The 19,098-nt window shown below is 36.6% G+C and overlaps 2 protein-coding genes across 2 annotated transcripts; both read left to right on the top strand.

Annotated features, from left to right (window-relative positions):
• Positions 1-9,934: 9,934 nt before the first annotated feature.
• Positions 9,935-11,075, top strand: LOC129801009 (uncharacterized). Its single transcript, XM_055845763.1, has 2 exons — positions 9,935-10,993; positions 11,064-11,075. Exons 1-2 carry the CDS (start codon positions 9,935-9,937, stop codon positions 11,073-11,075), a joined length of 1,071 nt encoding a protein of 356 aa, XP_055701738.1.
• LOC129802357 (uncharacterized protein K02A2.6-like) lies at positions 11,075-14,160 on the top strand. Its single transcript, XM_055848099.1, has 2 exons — positions 11,075-11,108; positions 11,199-14,160. The coding sequence occupies exons 1-2, from the start codon at positions 11,096-11,098 to the stop codon at positions 13,943-13,945; spliced, it is 2,760 nt and encodes a 919-aa protein (XP_055704074.1). The 5' UTR covers positions 11,075-11,095; the 3' UTR covers positions 13,946-14,160.
• Positions 14,161-19,098: the final 4,938 nt, after the last annotated feature.

The following is a 19,098-nucleotide window of genomic DNA, read 5'->3' as shown; positions in this document are numbered from 1 at the left end:
AACTTTAGTCAAATGTTAGGAGGAGAAAAACTTCAGGTAAAATTGTTAGAAAAGTTTAAGGAAGACTGTGTAAGTAAATTGTTTTTGGCAGAAAAAATAATTAAATGCTAATTCTCCGTCTAACATTTGACTAAATTCACCGAAAGAAGTGAAAAATTGATGTAAAAAATTTTAACCAGTTTTATTTGAAATTTGGATAGTGTCATAAATTTTTTTCGGTGAAACTTTTACTTTCAATCAAAATCTATCTTGACTTTATTTGACAGGGAGACATTTTAGTTTTATCATTGTACATTTAGCACTTTATTAAAATATATAGTGATTTTTTTGAGAGAAAATGCCATATTTTTGGTCTTTGGGCTTAGCACATTAACATTCAATTCCTAAACTAAGAATGAAGTTGGTGTTGCCAGCGACACGTATAGCGAATTGTTAAAGTGTAGATTTAAGCAGGAGAGGTTACATGGACACACGTGTATGTGTTAAACCAAACAGTGTTCAGTGTTAAAGTGAAAATTCGTTCATTTCGATTGTTTTTTTTTTTAGATTCGTAAATTTTCAGTGACAAAGAATTATATTTACAGTTAGCGGTACATAAAGCTTTCAGTTGATATTAATTACGTATTTTGTGAAAAAGAAGTGCTTTTGTGAAATGAAAACGAATGTGCTAATTCAGAATTCCGGAAGGCAAAAAATAATGGACAATTTTCCGGGAGAAAAAAAAAGTTTAATATGCTAGCTCCAAGAAGTGCTTCAGAGGCGAAAAAGTTACGTAAGAATCGTAAGTAAAACAAAGATTTAATTGATGTATCTAACAGACAAAACAGAGATGTCAAAACGTCCCATCTGTGCGGAATGATTGAACTCACAAGATAGAGCTTTTCACACTAAAACGACAAAAAACGGACGAAATATAGATATAAATGTCCTCTACAATTATGCCGAAGTAATCTTCAAAACCGGTTGAGCAAGAGTCGAGATAATTAAGTTTATCTAATATGAAAATTGGATTTTCGCCCTTAGCCTTGTTCCTACGGAGATCAAAATGTTCCAGAAAGTTGTAGAGTTTTTTGAGGTCTTTTTTGCGCCCTTACTGGTCAAAATCCCTTGAACCCTCATCTCCAATTCTATTATAACTATGGCAAAACTAAGCCACTTATTATAAATGCACAATGGCGTTTTTGAGAAAAAAAATAGCTTGAATTTTGACGCTAAAATCTTAAAGTTCTCATCGAGACGAAACCAAAAACAAAAATTTAGGTCAAAACGTTAATTAGAACCGGAGATATAGGCCGGTCAATTTTCGAATTATGAACCCTTATAGCTCGGGTTAAGGGTTATCGACTTAAGTTTCTTTTTTGTTTAATAAGTATAATGTGCAGTTAAATTTTTTAAAATTTGAGCCCGATCGATGCCATAGGGGCGGAACTATTGAGAAAACAAAAAGGGGGTATCTAAAATGGCAGAGGGAGAGCTGGGGGGTGGGTGGTCAATTCACTCAATTGAAATTTTCACCCGACATATCGTCGATAATAGTTCTGCAGCTATTAAATTCCAAAAAGCGGTCTGTCAGCCGGAAACGTTACTTAGTCACCCATATATTCGTGATGAGGACGTGTCCAAACACATTTTGGCAAAGTTTGGGCCGATCGGAGGACATAAAATTTTGTTAGGCTTATAGTAGGTGAGATTCTTAAGAACCTCACCTAATATGAGAAAGATAAGTTACGAATATTTAACCAATACAGCACTGAAAATGATTTGATATTTTTTCAAAAAATCCTTGGGGGCTGAAAAACAAAATCTAACTAAATTTTCTCAAAAATGGCCTAAGAAAGCAACTTTTGAAAAATCATATAAACTAAACTAAACTAAATATTAATGTACTTTCTTCAGCACACAATAGACTCCGCTTAGGACTACATTTTTGTCATAGAAGACATCCTGCTCCGATACCTTTAAATGCCTTATGTTTTTATTGCGAAGCATATAAAAAGCCTTAAAAATTTTACAAGGGACAAGATCCTGCCGATCGTCAAAAACCAGATTGTAAAGAATTTCAAATAAAAGTTATGCTGGGTAGAACGAAAGATTTGCTTCGCTTGGCTGTTGGAGGTGAGTTTACCAAACATCGGCTTCTTTCTAAACGAATTTATTGAACATTAGAATGTTTACCGGAATTTTAAAGTATACCCAAATAGCAATTTGGAGTAAGATTACCGTTGGATGTATGTATTCTGGATTCCAAAAACGAGTCCTATGACGGTCGTCAGAAAGTCGAATGACGGAAAGTGGTGAACAATATGACGGTAATTACGGAAGTCATTTGGCGTCATAATAACTGAGATTACCCGCCTACGACTAAAATATGACGCCGACTTCCAGTGTACTAATAAAAATTCTTCTCCTCACTGGATATATCTGAGGGGAAATTTCACTTGTCAAATGGCAAATAGAACTTCAGAGCTGTGAATTCGCAAAGTAATTGATATTTTCGCGTGTTTTCTCAACAATATAGTAGTGTACATTGGGAGGAAAAGCTCCTTCAGTAGAGATGTGTGTTGTGATTCGAAAAAGTACAGTGCCGACAGAAGTTAAGTGAAAATTAGGCAACTTTTTGCATGAAAAAACACACAAACATTTTTTTTGCAAAATGAAATTTTGTGATTTAGGTAGGCGTTTGCTCCAGTGTCTGGAGTGTCCTGTGATTAAAATTTTGTGTCGAAAAGACCTATTTAGTGAAAATTTTAAAAGATTTTTTTTGTATTGTTGCCATCCAATGGGAAAATTTTCTACATGTCGGATGGCTCATTCAGCAATAGGCGAACGGCAAAAATCTTCGCAAATAAGGGAAAAATTAGAGAAATTTACATAGAACGTAGTAGAAAACGATGGAAAATGTGAAGAATTGTTGAGAAAATATTGTCTACAGTGGTAATGCAATACAAAGTTGTGAAGTGCACTTAACGTTTTCATTCAAAGAGTGTATGTCAATTTCGTACCTATGCGCTAGAGAAGAACGCCAAATGCATTGTTTTTGGCGCGTCATATTTTGTACGGAAAAATACCGTCATTTGGAGTCGCTTTTGTTACTACATGGTAGAGTAAATTTTAGAACCGTAAAATAAGTACTCCCTCCGTTCCGAAATAAGTCGTACGTTTGGGAAAAATTCTTGTTTCGAAATAAGTCATACGTTTGGGAAAAAAATGGGATTAGGGGAAACTGGGGCACCACCAAACACGGGGTACCACCAAACACTAATTTTTATTTCCAAACTACTTGAACTATCTCGACCATTCCTTCAGTGTACAAGCATCCCTATAGTGCCTATAAATTCCTATCGGTCTCGTCCTCTGATATCCAATATCCGATTAAAAAATCGCAGTGTTTGGTGGTACCCCGTGTTTGGTGGTGCCCCAGTTTCCCCTAAGGGAAAGTTTGTTGGTAAATGTTTTGTGTACCAACAATTATCTCTTGTAAAGAACTATTGCTAATGTCCAGTACTAAAATTGGGGTTCAGTCTTGATGGTATGTTGAGGAACGAATGTCTTAAAAGATTCCAAATAGGAGTAATTTTTTTTGACTATTTCTTAACCAGTCATTTTTGAGTCAGAGTAATTTTTTGCGGATTGGGATGCGTTAAAATGAAAAGGATTTTGAAACCGTGAGCACGCAAAAATATTGATAAGAGATATTACCACCTTGTATTTGCTGTACGGGGCGTGGCCTAAAATTATGTCTTGGTAGAGCTAAAATGACTGTTTTTTTTTTCTGAAAAATAAGACTTTAAAAAAGAAATATGTTTTTCGAAAAAGTAATTAAGAGCCTATGTTAAGAGATATTCTCTTCAATGCATTCTGTGCTACGTTATGTGTTGATTGAGATGCCAGACATGATTTTTTTCATACAACATTGTAGATAGATGACAAGATTCACCAGCAAAGATGCAATTGAAGGAGACGCTTGAATTGAATGGAAATATTTTATCTCTCCCCTTATACCTTCCGGATGCTTTTATATTTCTGGGATGAAGTGAAGGTGAGGAATCCGGTGGTAATTGATAGAAACTTCCACCCTTGTTGAGACTCCTTCCAATCGCTCTTCAAAGCATCTCATCTTTTTTTTGCTTGTTGTTTCTTCGCCTCCTCATAAGAAGTCATTCTTTAGCCAATGTTCCATTCGACAAACCTGAAGAATCCTTCTTTTTTTGCGTGAGTGTGAATAAATTAAGGGCGGCAGAGTCTTTTGTCGTCACAATCGACGAATAGCCCAGATGAAGTTCTACTCACCATCCATTTATGAATATTCATGTTTTTATTGCATTTTATTGCACTGCGTTTTATTGCTGTGGCAATGCAGAAGGGCAAGAGGCAAAGAAGTGCAGGAAATTTTTCAGTCACTTCCAATGGAAATTGTTGATAATGTGGCTCTCTCAGCCAGGATGTAGATAGAGAAGAAAAAAAAGGAATTTAATAAACAATTTGACTACGCTCTTGTGTACTATTCAGTACCTTTTTGCCCAAGATTGAAGAATATTTTCAGCAAATTGTTGTTGCAGGTTTAGCTATATGCTTTTTGCACTTATTTTTGCTAGTTTGTACAAGAGTCATCAGCAATGATTGACTCAACAATCTACCTGGCAATAGAATATTCTTTTTATTTCGATTTCTCAAGCAAATTGATGCATGTTTCATCAATTTTATTGAAGCAACAATGTTATTATCTGAAATTCCTTCAGGTTTCTACATGTAGGATTATGGTTTTATTAATGGATTTAAAACTGACACATCAAATGAGTTTAGTTTATACAAAAATACTAAAGAAGAATGAGTTAAATAAAGATACTCAGCCAAAGAAAGAGTGAAAGAAATTAAAGAAATTTCAAATTAGACTTTAAAAATTAGGAATCATTAAGAGTTTATGTCTCGGTTAAAAATGTTCAAACTTGTATTTGGTTTGTGTTTAAAATTATAACGTGCTCCAATAATGCAAATTATGCGAGAAAAGATGCGTCCCATACTGCCCCATATCGGGGAGGTTTGGGACAAAGCGTCAAGTTAAATGTTTTATCTTCTCCAAGTTCTTCCAAGTTCTATCGAGTACTTTTTATAAAGTCAATACCTATAAGTATCCTATAGACCGCATGATATTGTTATACATTATCGTGATTTTTTGGAATAGTGTCTCAAAGTCAAAACATGAAAAAGTGTCCCAAACCTTCCCGGTCTCCACTACTTCAAAAGTACTTTCGCATCATTTACCGTTCACAGGTACTCAACCGATTTGAATCGATTCATAAATCACTCAATAGATTCCACAAAATAGTTTAAAGAGTAATAAAAATTATATTCGAACAAAAATTACTTATCGGTAAATAACCGGTTCATTACCGGTTCACAACCGATTTGAACCGACTTATAAATCACTCAAAATATTTCCAAAATACACCTCAGGCGTAATTTAATTGAATTCCTTATAAAAATTATTTATCGGTTATGAATCGGTTCATTACCGATTCAAAACCGATTGAAACCGGTTTAATTTTGTCGGAAATTCCAAGACTTTTCCAACCAGCCCAAACATGACCCCATTCGTTTGATAAATGCGCTCTCTAGTGTCTTTTTAATCTTTGACCGTGAAAAACCGTTACTAGGAATGATGCAACGGTATTTTCGTGTAAGGACGAAATGTCCACCTGGGTAATCTCTAAAACATATCCAAAAATGAAAAAAATCGCACAACGCGTTTTCGAGCAATCCCAAAAAACATGGTTTTGGGGGGGGGAAGGAATCGGTGGAACATGAGGAACATGTTAACGATCCTTGGGTCGACTTATGAGGGGTCCCCCGAAGGTCTCAAGTCGCTATCTCTAACCGTTTGGCCTCTAGAGGTGGTGACAGCCGGGCGGACAGACGGACAAACAGCGTGATGCCAAAAAACTCGAAACTTCAGATTTCCAAAATTCTACCAAAATACGACTCCTTGGGGGGTAAGGAGTCCAATTTCGCAGAGTCTATTACTTCAAGTATTATCTGAATTATCACGAATCAGATAATACTTGATAACCGAATTTCTAGAAGGAAACCCTACTTATTATTTACTAGCTTTACTTTTTTATTTAATTATTTACTTATTTTTTTAATGTCTTTTTACTACTCGAATTCAAAGAGAGAGCAGTTTTATAATATATGGATATTTCAGAAAATGTTCTAAAGACGTTAAACAGTCTTCAAAATTTATTTTATTTTTAATTTTTTTTAATTATTTATTTATTTAATAACCATGCTTTTGAGCTAGTGCTCTTGAAAGCAGAAGAAAAAGCATACATTTATTAAGATATGTATAAAGATAAAGATTTGTCAGAAAGCAATGCTTGCGTCCACCGCCGTCTTAGCGTTGGTGACCAACCTCCAGAGCCAAAATCAACCAATTAAAACAAAATTTAAGCACTGAACTTATAATTTCTTATTCTAAACCTGGAATATCTTATTTGATCTTAGAACTTAACTACCATAAGTTCCCGTCCCTGAGATGGAAATTCAGTCTTATCCGGTATTTTCTGCATGGTGAGAAATGAGAAAACCCTGAGAAATAATGACTGAAGATGAGCAAGTGCCGATGCATTGTATGTTAATTTTGGGAGTTTAAGAACTCTGCAACATAGTCTCCCCACGAAGAGGGTCTTCTTCCAGTACTATGTAGTAGAAAATGTGCGGAATTTTTCACTTGTACGATGAGACGATGAAGGTGAAAGGGAGTGTTATTAATTTCCATTGAGAAGTTTGGCGCCAGAATGTGCGAAAAAGCCGCAGAAGCGAGGGGATGGCTAAGTAAACATGCAGATAGGCAATTACCGCCCTCCGAAGGTGTTCCATATCGTTTAGAAAATTTCTAATTAACCCTCACGTTGTGTAATTATTTCGCGATTGCCTGACTACATTTAATAGAATTATGCGACTCTCCCAGACAAACCACCAGAAGAGGCATCTAACTTGGGTCACGACACACTTTTTTGCAAAATCCATTGTTTGGCATCGGCTTTAGCTTAAGCCGGCTAAAAAAGAAAACTCCAAGGGGGGTCTGATATACATTTAAGTTCGTACTCAGCGAAGATGGACTTACAACGAAGCATCAAACCTATTTAGATATGAAAAAATGTAGAGGATAGTGGAGCATATTCAATATTCATATTCAAACTGAATCCGGTCGGTTTCTTTTGGATTTTGGGTCTTTGAAAATATATAGCACATACAGCATAAATCTTAGATTATTTATATTTATTATCACAAAAAAGTGTAATTTCGAAAGTAGTGCATGGCTAAAACTACCCCATCCTACCTATTTTTTTAATTAATTAATGTATTAATTCAGATTATACTATGCCCATTTTTGAGAGTTGGTAAATGATTAAAAATTACCGAGACTCAAGTTGAAAATGACTATGAGTCCTTTGAAAATTAATGAGATCCTCCTGAAAATTCATAAGTTTGACATTGACATTTTATTTCTTGCAAACGACTTAACCGATCTTAAGGAAATTCATCTCTAAATCGACGTATAACTTAAACTTTAAATATATTTTTAAGATTTTCTCTCTGAGTGCTCGGTCTTGTAGCTTCTACGGGGTTTTAAAGCCAACAAGCATTAAGGGGCAAGAAAATGAAAACTTTCGTGTGATGGGAAACCATCGCTATTTTGGGAGTCCTTTGGTGTGCCATGAACATAGTTCAACCATCACGTCAAATTTTTGAGATACCTTAAGATAAGGGTTCTTAATAAATGGATAGAATTATTTACGAAACTTGCCATTTTTCTCAATAACGGTATATTGGAAGTCACTCGCACCAAAGACCGATTTGTAGAGAAGAAATCAAACAACATTTTCTTAGAAGACACATCCCTAATCTCTCAATTTTCCTTGTGAATATCAAGATTTTCCTGAAATATCCTCGAACGTCCTTTAATTCCATGAAAAGAATTGCATGTAACGACATGTTTCCATTACAGAAATATTCTCCCTAAAAAGGGAGTTAGAATTGCTTAAGATCATATGGATAAAAAGGTACCGTTATCAAAGCAAAATTAAACAAAAACGTTCAAAGTATAATGGGTTTATTAAAATATTTATACTCTGAACATTATGCAAAGTTTTTTAAAAGCGGTATTTTTAGAATCTCGCGATCTTTAGAGGCGTTAATTCTTTTTCCAAAGAGAATATTTCTGCAAGAGAGACGTTTCCGTATATACAATCATTTTTATGAGTTTCAAGGATTTATTAGAAAAATCAATAAAATTACAAGAAAATGAAGGGATAGTGATATAAGTTTGTTCTATAAGAAAACCTATATTAAGGCCTTCTTTGGAAATTGTTCTTTGACATCAATACCGTAAGACAAACTGTTTTCGCAGGAAAAAATAGTTTCATAAAATAAATTAAACCCATTTCTTAATTATTATGTTTTGTGCTCTAGTGCCTTATCTACATGCTTTTGAGGTTGGTCTTGGAACAAAATGGTGATACCTTTCCCAATATCTATTCGATGGTGTAGGTCTGATTCGTGGCGAAAGATTGGATCGTTTTGCTAATTGTTATTATGTCGTGGGTCTAATTTGTATAGATCATGGATTGTGTATAATTTACAGCTTAGGTTATAATTCTTGCGAGCAACACATATACATAGACAACACTTGATATAAAGCGTGCTCACTCGAGTTTTGGTTAGTCCACGCAAAGTGAATTACTGATAAAATCCTGTCTCCACCCGGGATCGAACTGGGGTCTTTTCGCTGTCTAGGCGAATGCTCTACCAACTGAGCTATGGGGACACACTGGCTCTGACTGTCTTTTTGCCACTGATCTTGATTAATTGCCAACGTGCACTTCAACTCGTTTTCGACTCGTACCACAAGTCTTGCCAACGGTATCATGCGTACAATTAAACCAGCAGCCCATGTTTTCCATGGATAATTAATTTATTTTGAAAGTGATTGAACAGAATTCTGTTCGCTTGGTACGTAATCCCAAGAATTGTGTTTATGCACAGAGAGCGACAATCAAAACAAGTGATACCGTTGGCAAGACTTGTGGTACGAGTCGAAAACGAGTTGAAGTGCACGTTGGCAATTAATCAAGATCAGTGGCAAAAAGACAGTCAGAGCCAGTGTGTCCCCATAGCTCAGTTGGTAGAGCATTCGCCTAGACAGCGAAAAGACCCCAGTTCGATCCCGGGTGGAGACAGGATTTTTTCCGGTCTCTACTTGGGTTAAAATTGTGGTTGGGAATCACTTGTTCTGATTGTCGCTCTCTGTGCATAAACACAATTCTTGGGATTACGTACCAAGCGAACAGAATTCTGTTCAATCACTTTCAAAATGAATTACTGATTGTTGGGACAACCATTTCCCGCCAAAATGCATTCTTGCATCTGCAAGAAATGGGCCACTTAAGATCTGGTAAAATTACCACCAGATTCACTTTGCACTCAACTGTGGACCGAACCAGTGGCCGTAGAGGATCTTGTTAAGTGAAGTGAAGTATAGTTGTAGTTCATGTAATAGTCAATAAATAGTCATTATAAACCTTACCACCTCATCATTTATGTTGTGCAAACCGGCGAAGCGGATGGGACATTCTTTCTTCACTCAATCCTCCGTCTTTCCCTAGGTAAGCCACAACATCTTGGCGACGAGGATGGGATATTCTTTCTTCACTCAATCCTCCGTCTTTCCCTAGGTAAGCCACAACATCTTGGCGACGACAGGCTGACGGACTTGCGAAGCAGCGAAAATCCGAGGCATTTTCACCAATCAGGGCATTCCATTGAGAAAATTTTCTGGGCACATCAAGTTTGCGCGCCAAAGTCAGAGCATTACCATTACTCATCACAAATTTGGATTCCGTTAAGTTCAACGACCTACATTGGACCTTGATCGATGGCTGAGTCAAATACACTTCAAGCACTTGGAAAACTGTTCAAGGCAACCCAGCAACAAATAGCCTTGCAGCAAAAGCAGATTGAGCTTATGATGCAGAGAAATGAGGGACATGAAGGCCTTGTAGATGCACTTGCCAAGACCTGCAGCGATTTTTCATTCGATCCTGAGAATGGAATTACATTTGAAGATTGGTACAGGCGCCATGAAGACATCATCAGAATCGACGGCAAATCTCTCAGTGACGATGCCAAGGTACGTCTTCTTCTCAGAAAGCTAGATGCAATTTCCTTTTCTCGCTATTCCAAATATATTTTGCCCAAAAGTCCTCGTGATAATAATTTTGAGACCACTGTCAAGATTCTCAAAGAGATTTTTGTTGCGCCAATGTCTATTTTCTCCAAACGTTGGAAATGTCTGCAAGTGGACATGAACGAGACAGAAGATTTCATTGACTACATGGGACGTGTAAATCAACTTTGTGAGGATTTTCAATTCAATACACTCACATTGGACTCATTCAAAGCACTTATTTTTGTTTTGGGCTTGAAAAATGCGCGTTTTGCTGAAATTCGTACGCGTTTGCTGCACAAATTAGATTCGAAAACTGAGGGAGTCACTCTTTCATATCTCCTTGAAGAAGCTAAACGTCTTAGCAATCTCAAGAAAGACTCTGCACTTGTGGGATCTTCCGAGGGTTCAAATACCCCACCAGCCTCAGTGAAAACAGTCAAGAAATTCACCAAACCCAAGTTCAATAACAAAAAGTCCTCAAAAACTTCCACTTCACACGATCCACCCAAAGATACGCCACGAACACCTTGCTGGTTTTGCGGAAATATGCACTTTTCTCGCGATTGCACTTTCAAACAACATAAGTGTAAGGCTTGCGGTACTTTCGGGCATAAAGATGGCTACTGCCAGAGCGCGAGTAGGGCGAAGAAGAAGCATGTTTCGAGATCAAATGTCATTCGCATTGTCAATTGTACGACACATGAAACACGACGTTTCATCGATGTTTCAATCAACTCGCAACCAGTTGCATTGCAATATGATTCTGCAAGCGATCTCACAATAGTTTCAAAACAATTGTGGAGACAAATAGGTTCACCTGCTCTTTTACCTTCAGAAATCAAAGTAAAAGACGCGCAATTCAACAGTATGAAGATTCTAGGTGAGTTTTCATGCTCAATTACACTCAATGGGAACACCCAATCGGGAAGATGTTTTGTGACCACATCAAATTGTAATCTTTTTGGCATAGAATGGATTCAATTGTTCGACTTATGGTCGAAACCAGCCAATTCTTTTTGCCGCAATGTTGAAGCCATTCAGTCAGGGACATTCAACAAGGAAAAGATTGTAAAGCAGCTCAAAGATGAATTTCAACCTGTGTTCGACAGCGGTTTAGGACTCTGTACCAAAGCAACAGCCTCATTGAAGCTCAAGGAAGGTGCAAAACCCATTTTCAGACCAAAAAGACCAGTGCCTTATCCAGTCATGGCTCAAGTTGAGGATGAGTTACAGCGCTTAGAACAAAAGGGCATCATCAAACCAGTCACATCTTCTGAGTGGGCAGCACCAATTGTAGTGGCAAGAAAAGCAAATGGTTCTGTAAGGATTTGTGGTGACTATTCAACAGGTCTCAATCAGATTCCTGTTGATGAAGATTCACAGAAGCTATTGACCATTCACACACACAGAGGCTTATATCATTTCACAAGACTCGCACCTGGGGTTTCAGTCGCACCAGGCCAATTTCAATGCATTGTCGAAGGTATGCTCTCAGGGATCGACAATGTTGCAGTCTATTTTGACGACATTTGTGTCTCAGGACCAGACATAAATTCGCATATCAGTACAGTCAAACAGGTACTTCAGCGCCTCCAGGATTATGGTTTTCACATCAAATTGGAGAAGTGCAACTTTTTCCAAACACAAGTAAAGTACTTGGGCCATATTCTCGATTGTCATGGGCTAAGACCTGATCCGGGAAAAATCGCAGCTATCAAGGACATGCCTCCTCCCAAGGATATTTCCCAATTGCGATCTTTTCTTGGTGCAATCAACTATTATTGCAAGTTTGTTAAATCGATGAGCACTCTTCGAGCACCATTCGATTCTCTCTTGCGAGATGGAGCACCATGGATTTGGGGAGAGGATTGTCAACGAGCTTTCATGAAGTTCAAGGATATTTTGTCTTCTGACCTCCTACTCACACATTTCGACCCATCTCTACCAATTTCCATTGCTGCTGATGCATCCAACACTGGAATAGGTGCTTGCATTTACCACACATATCCTGATGGATCTGAGAAAGTGATTTCACATGCATCTCGTACACTTTCACCAGCCGAGAGAAATTACTCCCAGATTGAGAAGGAAGGTTTAGCACTTGTTTTCGGTGTCACCAAGTTTCATCGTTACATTTTTGGAAGAAGATTCACTCTCTTCACGGATCATAAACCACTGCTTTCAATATTTGGATCCAAGAAAGGAATTCCATTGCATTCAGCCAACCGCTTACAACGCTGGGCATTGACTTTGTTGTCTTACACATTCGATATCAAGTTCATTTCCACATCTTCATTTGGACACGCTGATGTTCTTTCAAGACTCATCAACACTCACTCCAAGCCTGATGAAGAATTCATTATTGCCTGCACAGAACTTGAGAGAGATGTAGCAACTGCGTTGGATGATGGCATCCATAGACTTCCTTTGACATTCAAGAAGGTGGCTTCGGCTACACAGAAGTGTTCAACACTCCAAGCAGTCAAGGAATTTGTGGTCAATGGATGGCCTCCTTCAAAATCCCATATCAAAGACAGGGAAGTACAATCTTATTATCAATACAGAGATTGTCTTACACTGATCAAAGATTGTTTGATTTACAGAGAGCGATTGGTGGTTCCGCACATATTCAGAAAGAAAGTACTTCACACACTCCATGAAGCACACCCAGGTCAACAAAGAATGCTTTCACTAGCCAGAAGTTTCGTGTTTTGGCCAGGCATCGATGGTCAAATCCGCACGATGGTTCGTGAGTGTGAAGACTGTGCGCTAGCATCCAAAGCCCCCACCAAATCGCCTCTCTGTCCATGGCCAAAATCAAACAAACCATGGCAAAGGATTCACATGGATTTTGCTCAATGGAAAGGTGAAAACTTTTTACTCATCATTGATTCTTTCTCCAAATGGCCAGAAATTATCCAGATGAAATCAACCACGGCTGAAGCAACTATCAGTGTTCTGTTGGAAATATTTTCTCGTTTTGGAAATCCAGAGTTGATAGTCAGCGACAATGGCACCCAATTTACTTCTGGAGTTTTCAAACAACTCTGTCAATCAAGAGGTATTCAGCACGAGAGATGCAGCCCTTACCATCCACAATCAAATGGACAGGTTGAGAGATTCGTGGATACACTCAAAAGATCACTGCGCAAAATGGAGAATGAAGGATCATTGAAGGAGAATCTGTGCAAATTCCTACACTACTATAGATCAACACCGAATCCAAACTCTCACAATGGTTTATCTCCAGCAGAAGCCTTTATTGGAAGAAAAATACGCACAAATCTGTCACTTTTGATTCCAAAAGAGGGGGAGCAGGAGGAGAAACAACCTGATCCAGTAGATCTTCCGAGAGTATTCCAGCCAAAAGAGAAGGTCTATGCCAAACATTTCACAGGAAACACATCATTCTGGGTTCCTGGTGAAATCATTGAGAAAGTTGGAGCAGTCATGTACAATGTTCTCGTACAGCTGAAGAGTGGAAGAATAAGGCTTATTCGCTCTCACGTTAATCAAATCAAGAAGCGATACTCCGATACACCTCAGGATTGCCCTATTCCTACCGATCTTTTGCTCGATGATGAGAGTGAGGATGAGCCAATGGATGTTGATGAAGAGGATAGTGGTGACAGACCACAACCGCGCAGGAACTGGAGAAAACCGGATAGGAAGACACCACCATCATTGCGTCCTCGACCAACCAGGAGATTTCTTTAAAAAAAAGAGGGAGCAATGTTGGGACAACCATTTCCCGCCAAAATGCATTCTTGCATCTGCAAGAAATGGGCCACTTAAGATCTGGTAAAATTACCACCAGATTCACTTTGCACTCAACTGTGGACCGAACCAGTGGCCGTAGAGGATCTTGTTAAGTGAAGTGAAGTATAGTTGTAGTTCATGTAATAGTCAATAAATAGTCATTATAAACCTTACCACCTCATCATTTATGTTGTGCAAACCGGCGAAGCGGATGGGACATTCTTTCTTCACTCAATCCTCCGTCTTTCCCTAGGTAAGCCACAACACTGATCTTCGAATAAGACACACTGCTGCAAGAGTTCTAACTTTGAGCCATCATCTGCTATATTCCGAAACTCCGGTGCAGACTACACTCCCCAAAATCCCTAAAGAAACGTATCTTGACTGCACAAGAAAACCTTAGGGCCTTGACAGACCTGAGGTTTAGCCGAGAGACGGCTTAGCGTAATTATATTATAAATAATGGGTAAACTACATTTCCATCATTTTCCACTAAGTCGTCACTCGGTTTAAGTCGCAAGTGTGTCTAGGGCATTAGTCTTGCAAAAGTTTTGCTTAGAGGACTTACGTTTTTTTTTTTTTTTCAAAGTAATATTTACTTCAATAAAACGAAGGTTTTAGCTGAGTTGAATTGGTGGTATGACCACCATTACATTATCCCGCTTACGAATTAAATTCTGAATTTAATTTTTTCACTTTTGGAAAATGAATAAAAATGACATTTTTGTAACACACCTTCTGTGAAGGAAATATCAATAAAAAAATCTTACAGGAAATGGTTTTAACTTATTTTTAATGATATAACACATTGAAATCCCATGGTGAATATTGCGAAATATTTATTATTCAAGTACAAGATATTTTACCCTAGATAATATTATATAGGATTTTTTGTTATCAAATGCATTCTGTTGTGATTATTCTCAACCATTCTCAACGCCCCATGCCAAAGGATAAAATGTTCATGAGGTTTTGACATTTGTTCGTAAAGTTTTGCCACACAAACAAAAATGTACGAACAAATGTTTGTAAAGGAAAAATGTTGGTCAGGTGCTCATATTACGAACAAAGTTTGTGAAAAGGTACTAACTTTTACGATCTTTTTTGTGGGTTATACGTTTTACGAGCATTTTATAAATCCCCAGTAGGAACTAAGAAACATTTACGAAGAATTCAACAAAATATTTTTTTCTGTGTATCGCTTTAACGTAGATAGACTATTGAAAGCAGATGCTCAATTTATAAAATTATTTATAAATAGTATTTATAATCACTTTATTTCCACAAATTTGTTCTATGTTTTTTTATGTTTATGATAATTCTCTTAAAACCCTTACTCTGTCAGAATTTGAAATGACATAGAATTTTTACATTAGCCAACCCCTTTTTGGGAATGTCTTGTTTTTCACGCTAGATTGAAGTCAATATTTAAGGGTGTGGACGACTGTTGGGTGAAAATTACAATACGACTCCCTTGAGTGGGTGGTTAGGAAAAAAGCAGGCAATCATCCTAATAGCTTCTGCAGTGTCATGGACTCACCTCAAATGTTCTTATGACTGCAAGTGCACAAGCAAAAAAAAAGAAGCAACACATAAAAAGACCCCAATAGTTCGTCAGACAAAAAGAACTCTTAAATATTACCAATTAATTTTAATTAGTTTCCTCTCGAGGCACGATACACCAACAAAAGCCACACTGAATGATAATTCAATAAAAGAGGCCAAGCAAAAAATATGTAATTAATATTTTTCCCCCAACGTGACGAAATTTCCATGTTGAGGATTTGACGAAGGCAAAGAAAACTGGGCAGTAGTATATGGAGGACAAAAAGAAGTTGCCAATCATCACCTATTTGTGTCTGCACGGAGGTCACAAACGCAAGAAAAACTCAATTTCAAGTGGATGATAAAGTATGTATCAATCATCGATAGGCAAACAATTGGCTAGTCTGTTGTTGGTTTTATTTTTACAAAAGTACGCGTGCGACAATATGGCAAAAAAGCCCAAGCAACATGCTTGAGTGGCACCAGAATAAGACAATTAATTTACATTTTGATTTCAAGGATACAAAACATATAGAAATTCATGTAATTTGCCTAACATGATGTTGGATATTGGTAGTTTAGTTGAAGATATGAAGAGAGAAAAAAAAATCCCCAATCACGATCTTAACGCGATGTCTCACAACTTTTCCGTGTTGTCTCATGAAGAAATGCGCATTTTTGTGCTTTTGATGCCAAATACAGGAAGATTCTACATTTTCAAAAGATGATTACAATTGACTGCTCTACGGAAGGAGTCAAGGTTGGTGACTTTGCTTTTGGCTCTTCAGACTATTCGCGTGATTAAATTTTGGGTTTTAATAAAAGATCTCTAATGGGCAAGTTAATGGGTAGTTCGGTCAAGGAAACTTGCAAGAAGTATTAGAAAATTAGTGAAGATTGGGGAAGATAAGGCTGATTAAAAGGGATCCATTTAAATAGAGAACTAGACTTTAATAGCAATTTTTAGCAATCTTTCAGCAATCAAATCTTCACACATGGATAAAAAAATCATCTATGCTAGTTTATAATATTTTATAGTTCCTTTCTGGCTAAACATATTTATAGAGGAGGGTGGGACAGTTTTAGGGTATTTTCAGGACCCTTTTGCTAAACGAATAATAATATTAATCAAACTAACTATAGGGAGTCCCGGGATTTTGCATATCGGAATTATGCATATGATGGGATTATGCAAATACATTTATGCATCTTTGCCTACCATTAGAAGCTAATTTGCGAAATCATTTTTGAAATACCCCTAAATGTATGCTAAATTTTTGAGACTGTAAATTTGAAATGCGTTTATTATGCCCAGCGCACAATAACTCTTGTTTGTAAATATGTTTTCAAAATGAGAGTGAGCGAGATGACTAGATCTAGATCTCACTCACTTTCATTGAAATGTCAAAAACATGTTTACAAAACAAAAATTATTGTGCGTTGGACATTATAAACCGTAGGCGTCCAAAATAGTCCAAGAAATTGGCGTCAACAATATTTTGCATATTTCACGGTGTTTCTGTAACGGTGTGTCAAAAGACATCTCCTGAGGGTATGCTAAATTTCTGTATGCATAAAGCCATTTCACGTTGTTTTTCTTGGTCCCGAAAATATACATAATCCCGGGCCCAATGTATGTCACATTAGTTTCTCTTATGTCTTGAGAATTGTGACTACCTGAAAGTATACAGTATAATACCTAAATAATTAGTTTTCATTCTAAAAATCTTTATTTCCAAAAATAATGCATGTGTGAAACTACCCCACCCTAAAGAAATGTCACACTAATTGCATCATCCGATGTCATATAAGTATTTTGAAGTTTTCCCAATACGATATTAAATCGAAACGATAGATTTCGTTGAATTCTACACACTTAAGGTAAGATAGGGTAATTCGGAATCATGGTCTATTTTAGACTTTTGAGATCGTCTTCCTGTTTCAAATGTTCAAAAAGAAAAAGAAAACCACGAAAATACGCAACACTTTACAACATTCAAGGGTACTTCTTCGTTGTTTTATCCTTTTGCCATCTAAAATTGTTAGGATATCTCAAAGTTTAAAACTAGAAATGATTCCAAATTACCCCATTTTAACCTAGTGAACATTTCAACGTTCTAGAACTGACACAGTCAAAAATAAATCCTAATTACCACGTAAAATTGCTTTTATACACCTTATAAAAGACCAAATTGATTAATTAAAATGCCAATCAATAGATTTTAATAGATAAACCATTTATATTAATTTTGCATATTTAAATTTCTTCACTGTTTCAGATGGGCAAATAGCAAAAGAAAAGCAATTTTTTCTGGTATTTTTCTTTTAGCCATGTTAAATGCAAAGAACAAAATACAAGATTAGCTTCTATTCAAACTTAACCTATATTGTATTTTGAGAGAAAACAAAGCTAAATTAAAAAAAAAAGAAATTAAAACAGACCGGCTATGACACCCGTCCCGGGTATCAAAAATTCTCATCACGTTACTCTACTGGTCTTGGTTCAGGCCCAGTTTCGGAAAGTCTCAAACTTTTGAATAAGAAGTAAATTTCGCAGATTTTTCAAAATCTGAAAGCTTCCCTAAAATTTCGCATTTAATTTAAAGATTTGAGAAGTTGTGTGGATCAGGAAACATATTTTCTAATATTTTTATTAAAAAAATTAAAAATTCAGCCGCTGAGACATGTTTTTTGGAGAACTTTTATGAATATAAGGGAAGAGCACCCCGGATCGCAATGTTAAGAGACATGCTCGATATTTAGTTGAAAATATAAGCCTCAAAATACTATTTGGTATTCTTGTGCATGCTAATTGGTATATTAGTGATCCATTTAACTATATCTGTGCATTTGAATTTTTAATTTTTACAATAAATTAATAAAAATTAGGAGTAAATGCAAACTTGCAATCTGTACCTTAGATCGTCACGAATTCAATCAGGTGTCTCACGGAAATTTGATTTTATAAATTAAATCAGAGCTAATACAGTGCATTCTTGTAAGAATTAATAGGTAAAAAGTAGCTAATAATTTTTAAAAATTCATTTGATTTGGAGCAACAATACGGTAATAATCTGATGATTCGAGGAACACTGCCGACCGCTGGTACTCTTCCCTTATTTTATTTTAGAGTAGATTTAACTGAGGTCAAAAAACAAAAAAACTTGATATTGCATATGCAATATCAAGTTTGCGAAGAGCTTAAAAAGGCCATAAGGGATGTTCGGATCAGAATTGATCCAGAACTTCTTCGAAAACTGACAAACAGCATGACCAATCGACTTTAGGAGTTTATAACAAATAAAGAGAGAAATATAAAATATTAAATCCTAAGATTTACGTTTTTTTATTTTATTTTTTTTATTGGAAAAGCCAAATTGCCTATTTGAATTTCGCACTTATTAAAGGTATCATAAAATTGAATTAGCGGCCGGAGTGTACGCACGCACGAGATAACCCGCGGGCCACTACAAAAAAAAAATATTGTTGGGCAGACATCTATTTACCTACACTGTGAGAGAAATCCGAAAAAGTTAAAATAACATTCCAGAAATGTTAATTTTATC

Source organism: Phlebotomus papatasi, chromosome 2 (assembly GCF_024763615.1).
Source record: "Phlebotomus papatasi isolate M1 chromosome 2, Ppap_2.1, whole genome shotgun sequence".
In the NCBI taxonomy this organism is placed as follows: domain Eukaryota; kingdom Metazoa; phylum Arthropoda; class Insecta; order Diptera; family Psychodidae; genus Phlebotomus; species Phlebotomus papatasi.
The sequence above is the reverse complement of the archived record's forward strand: the minus strand, read 5'-3'. Positions and strand labels throughout refer to the sequence as shown.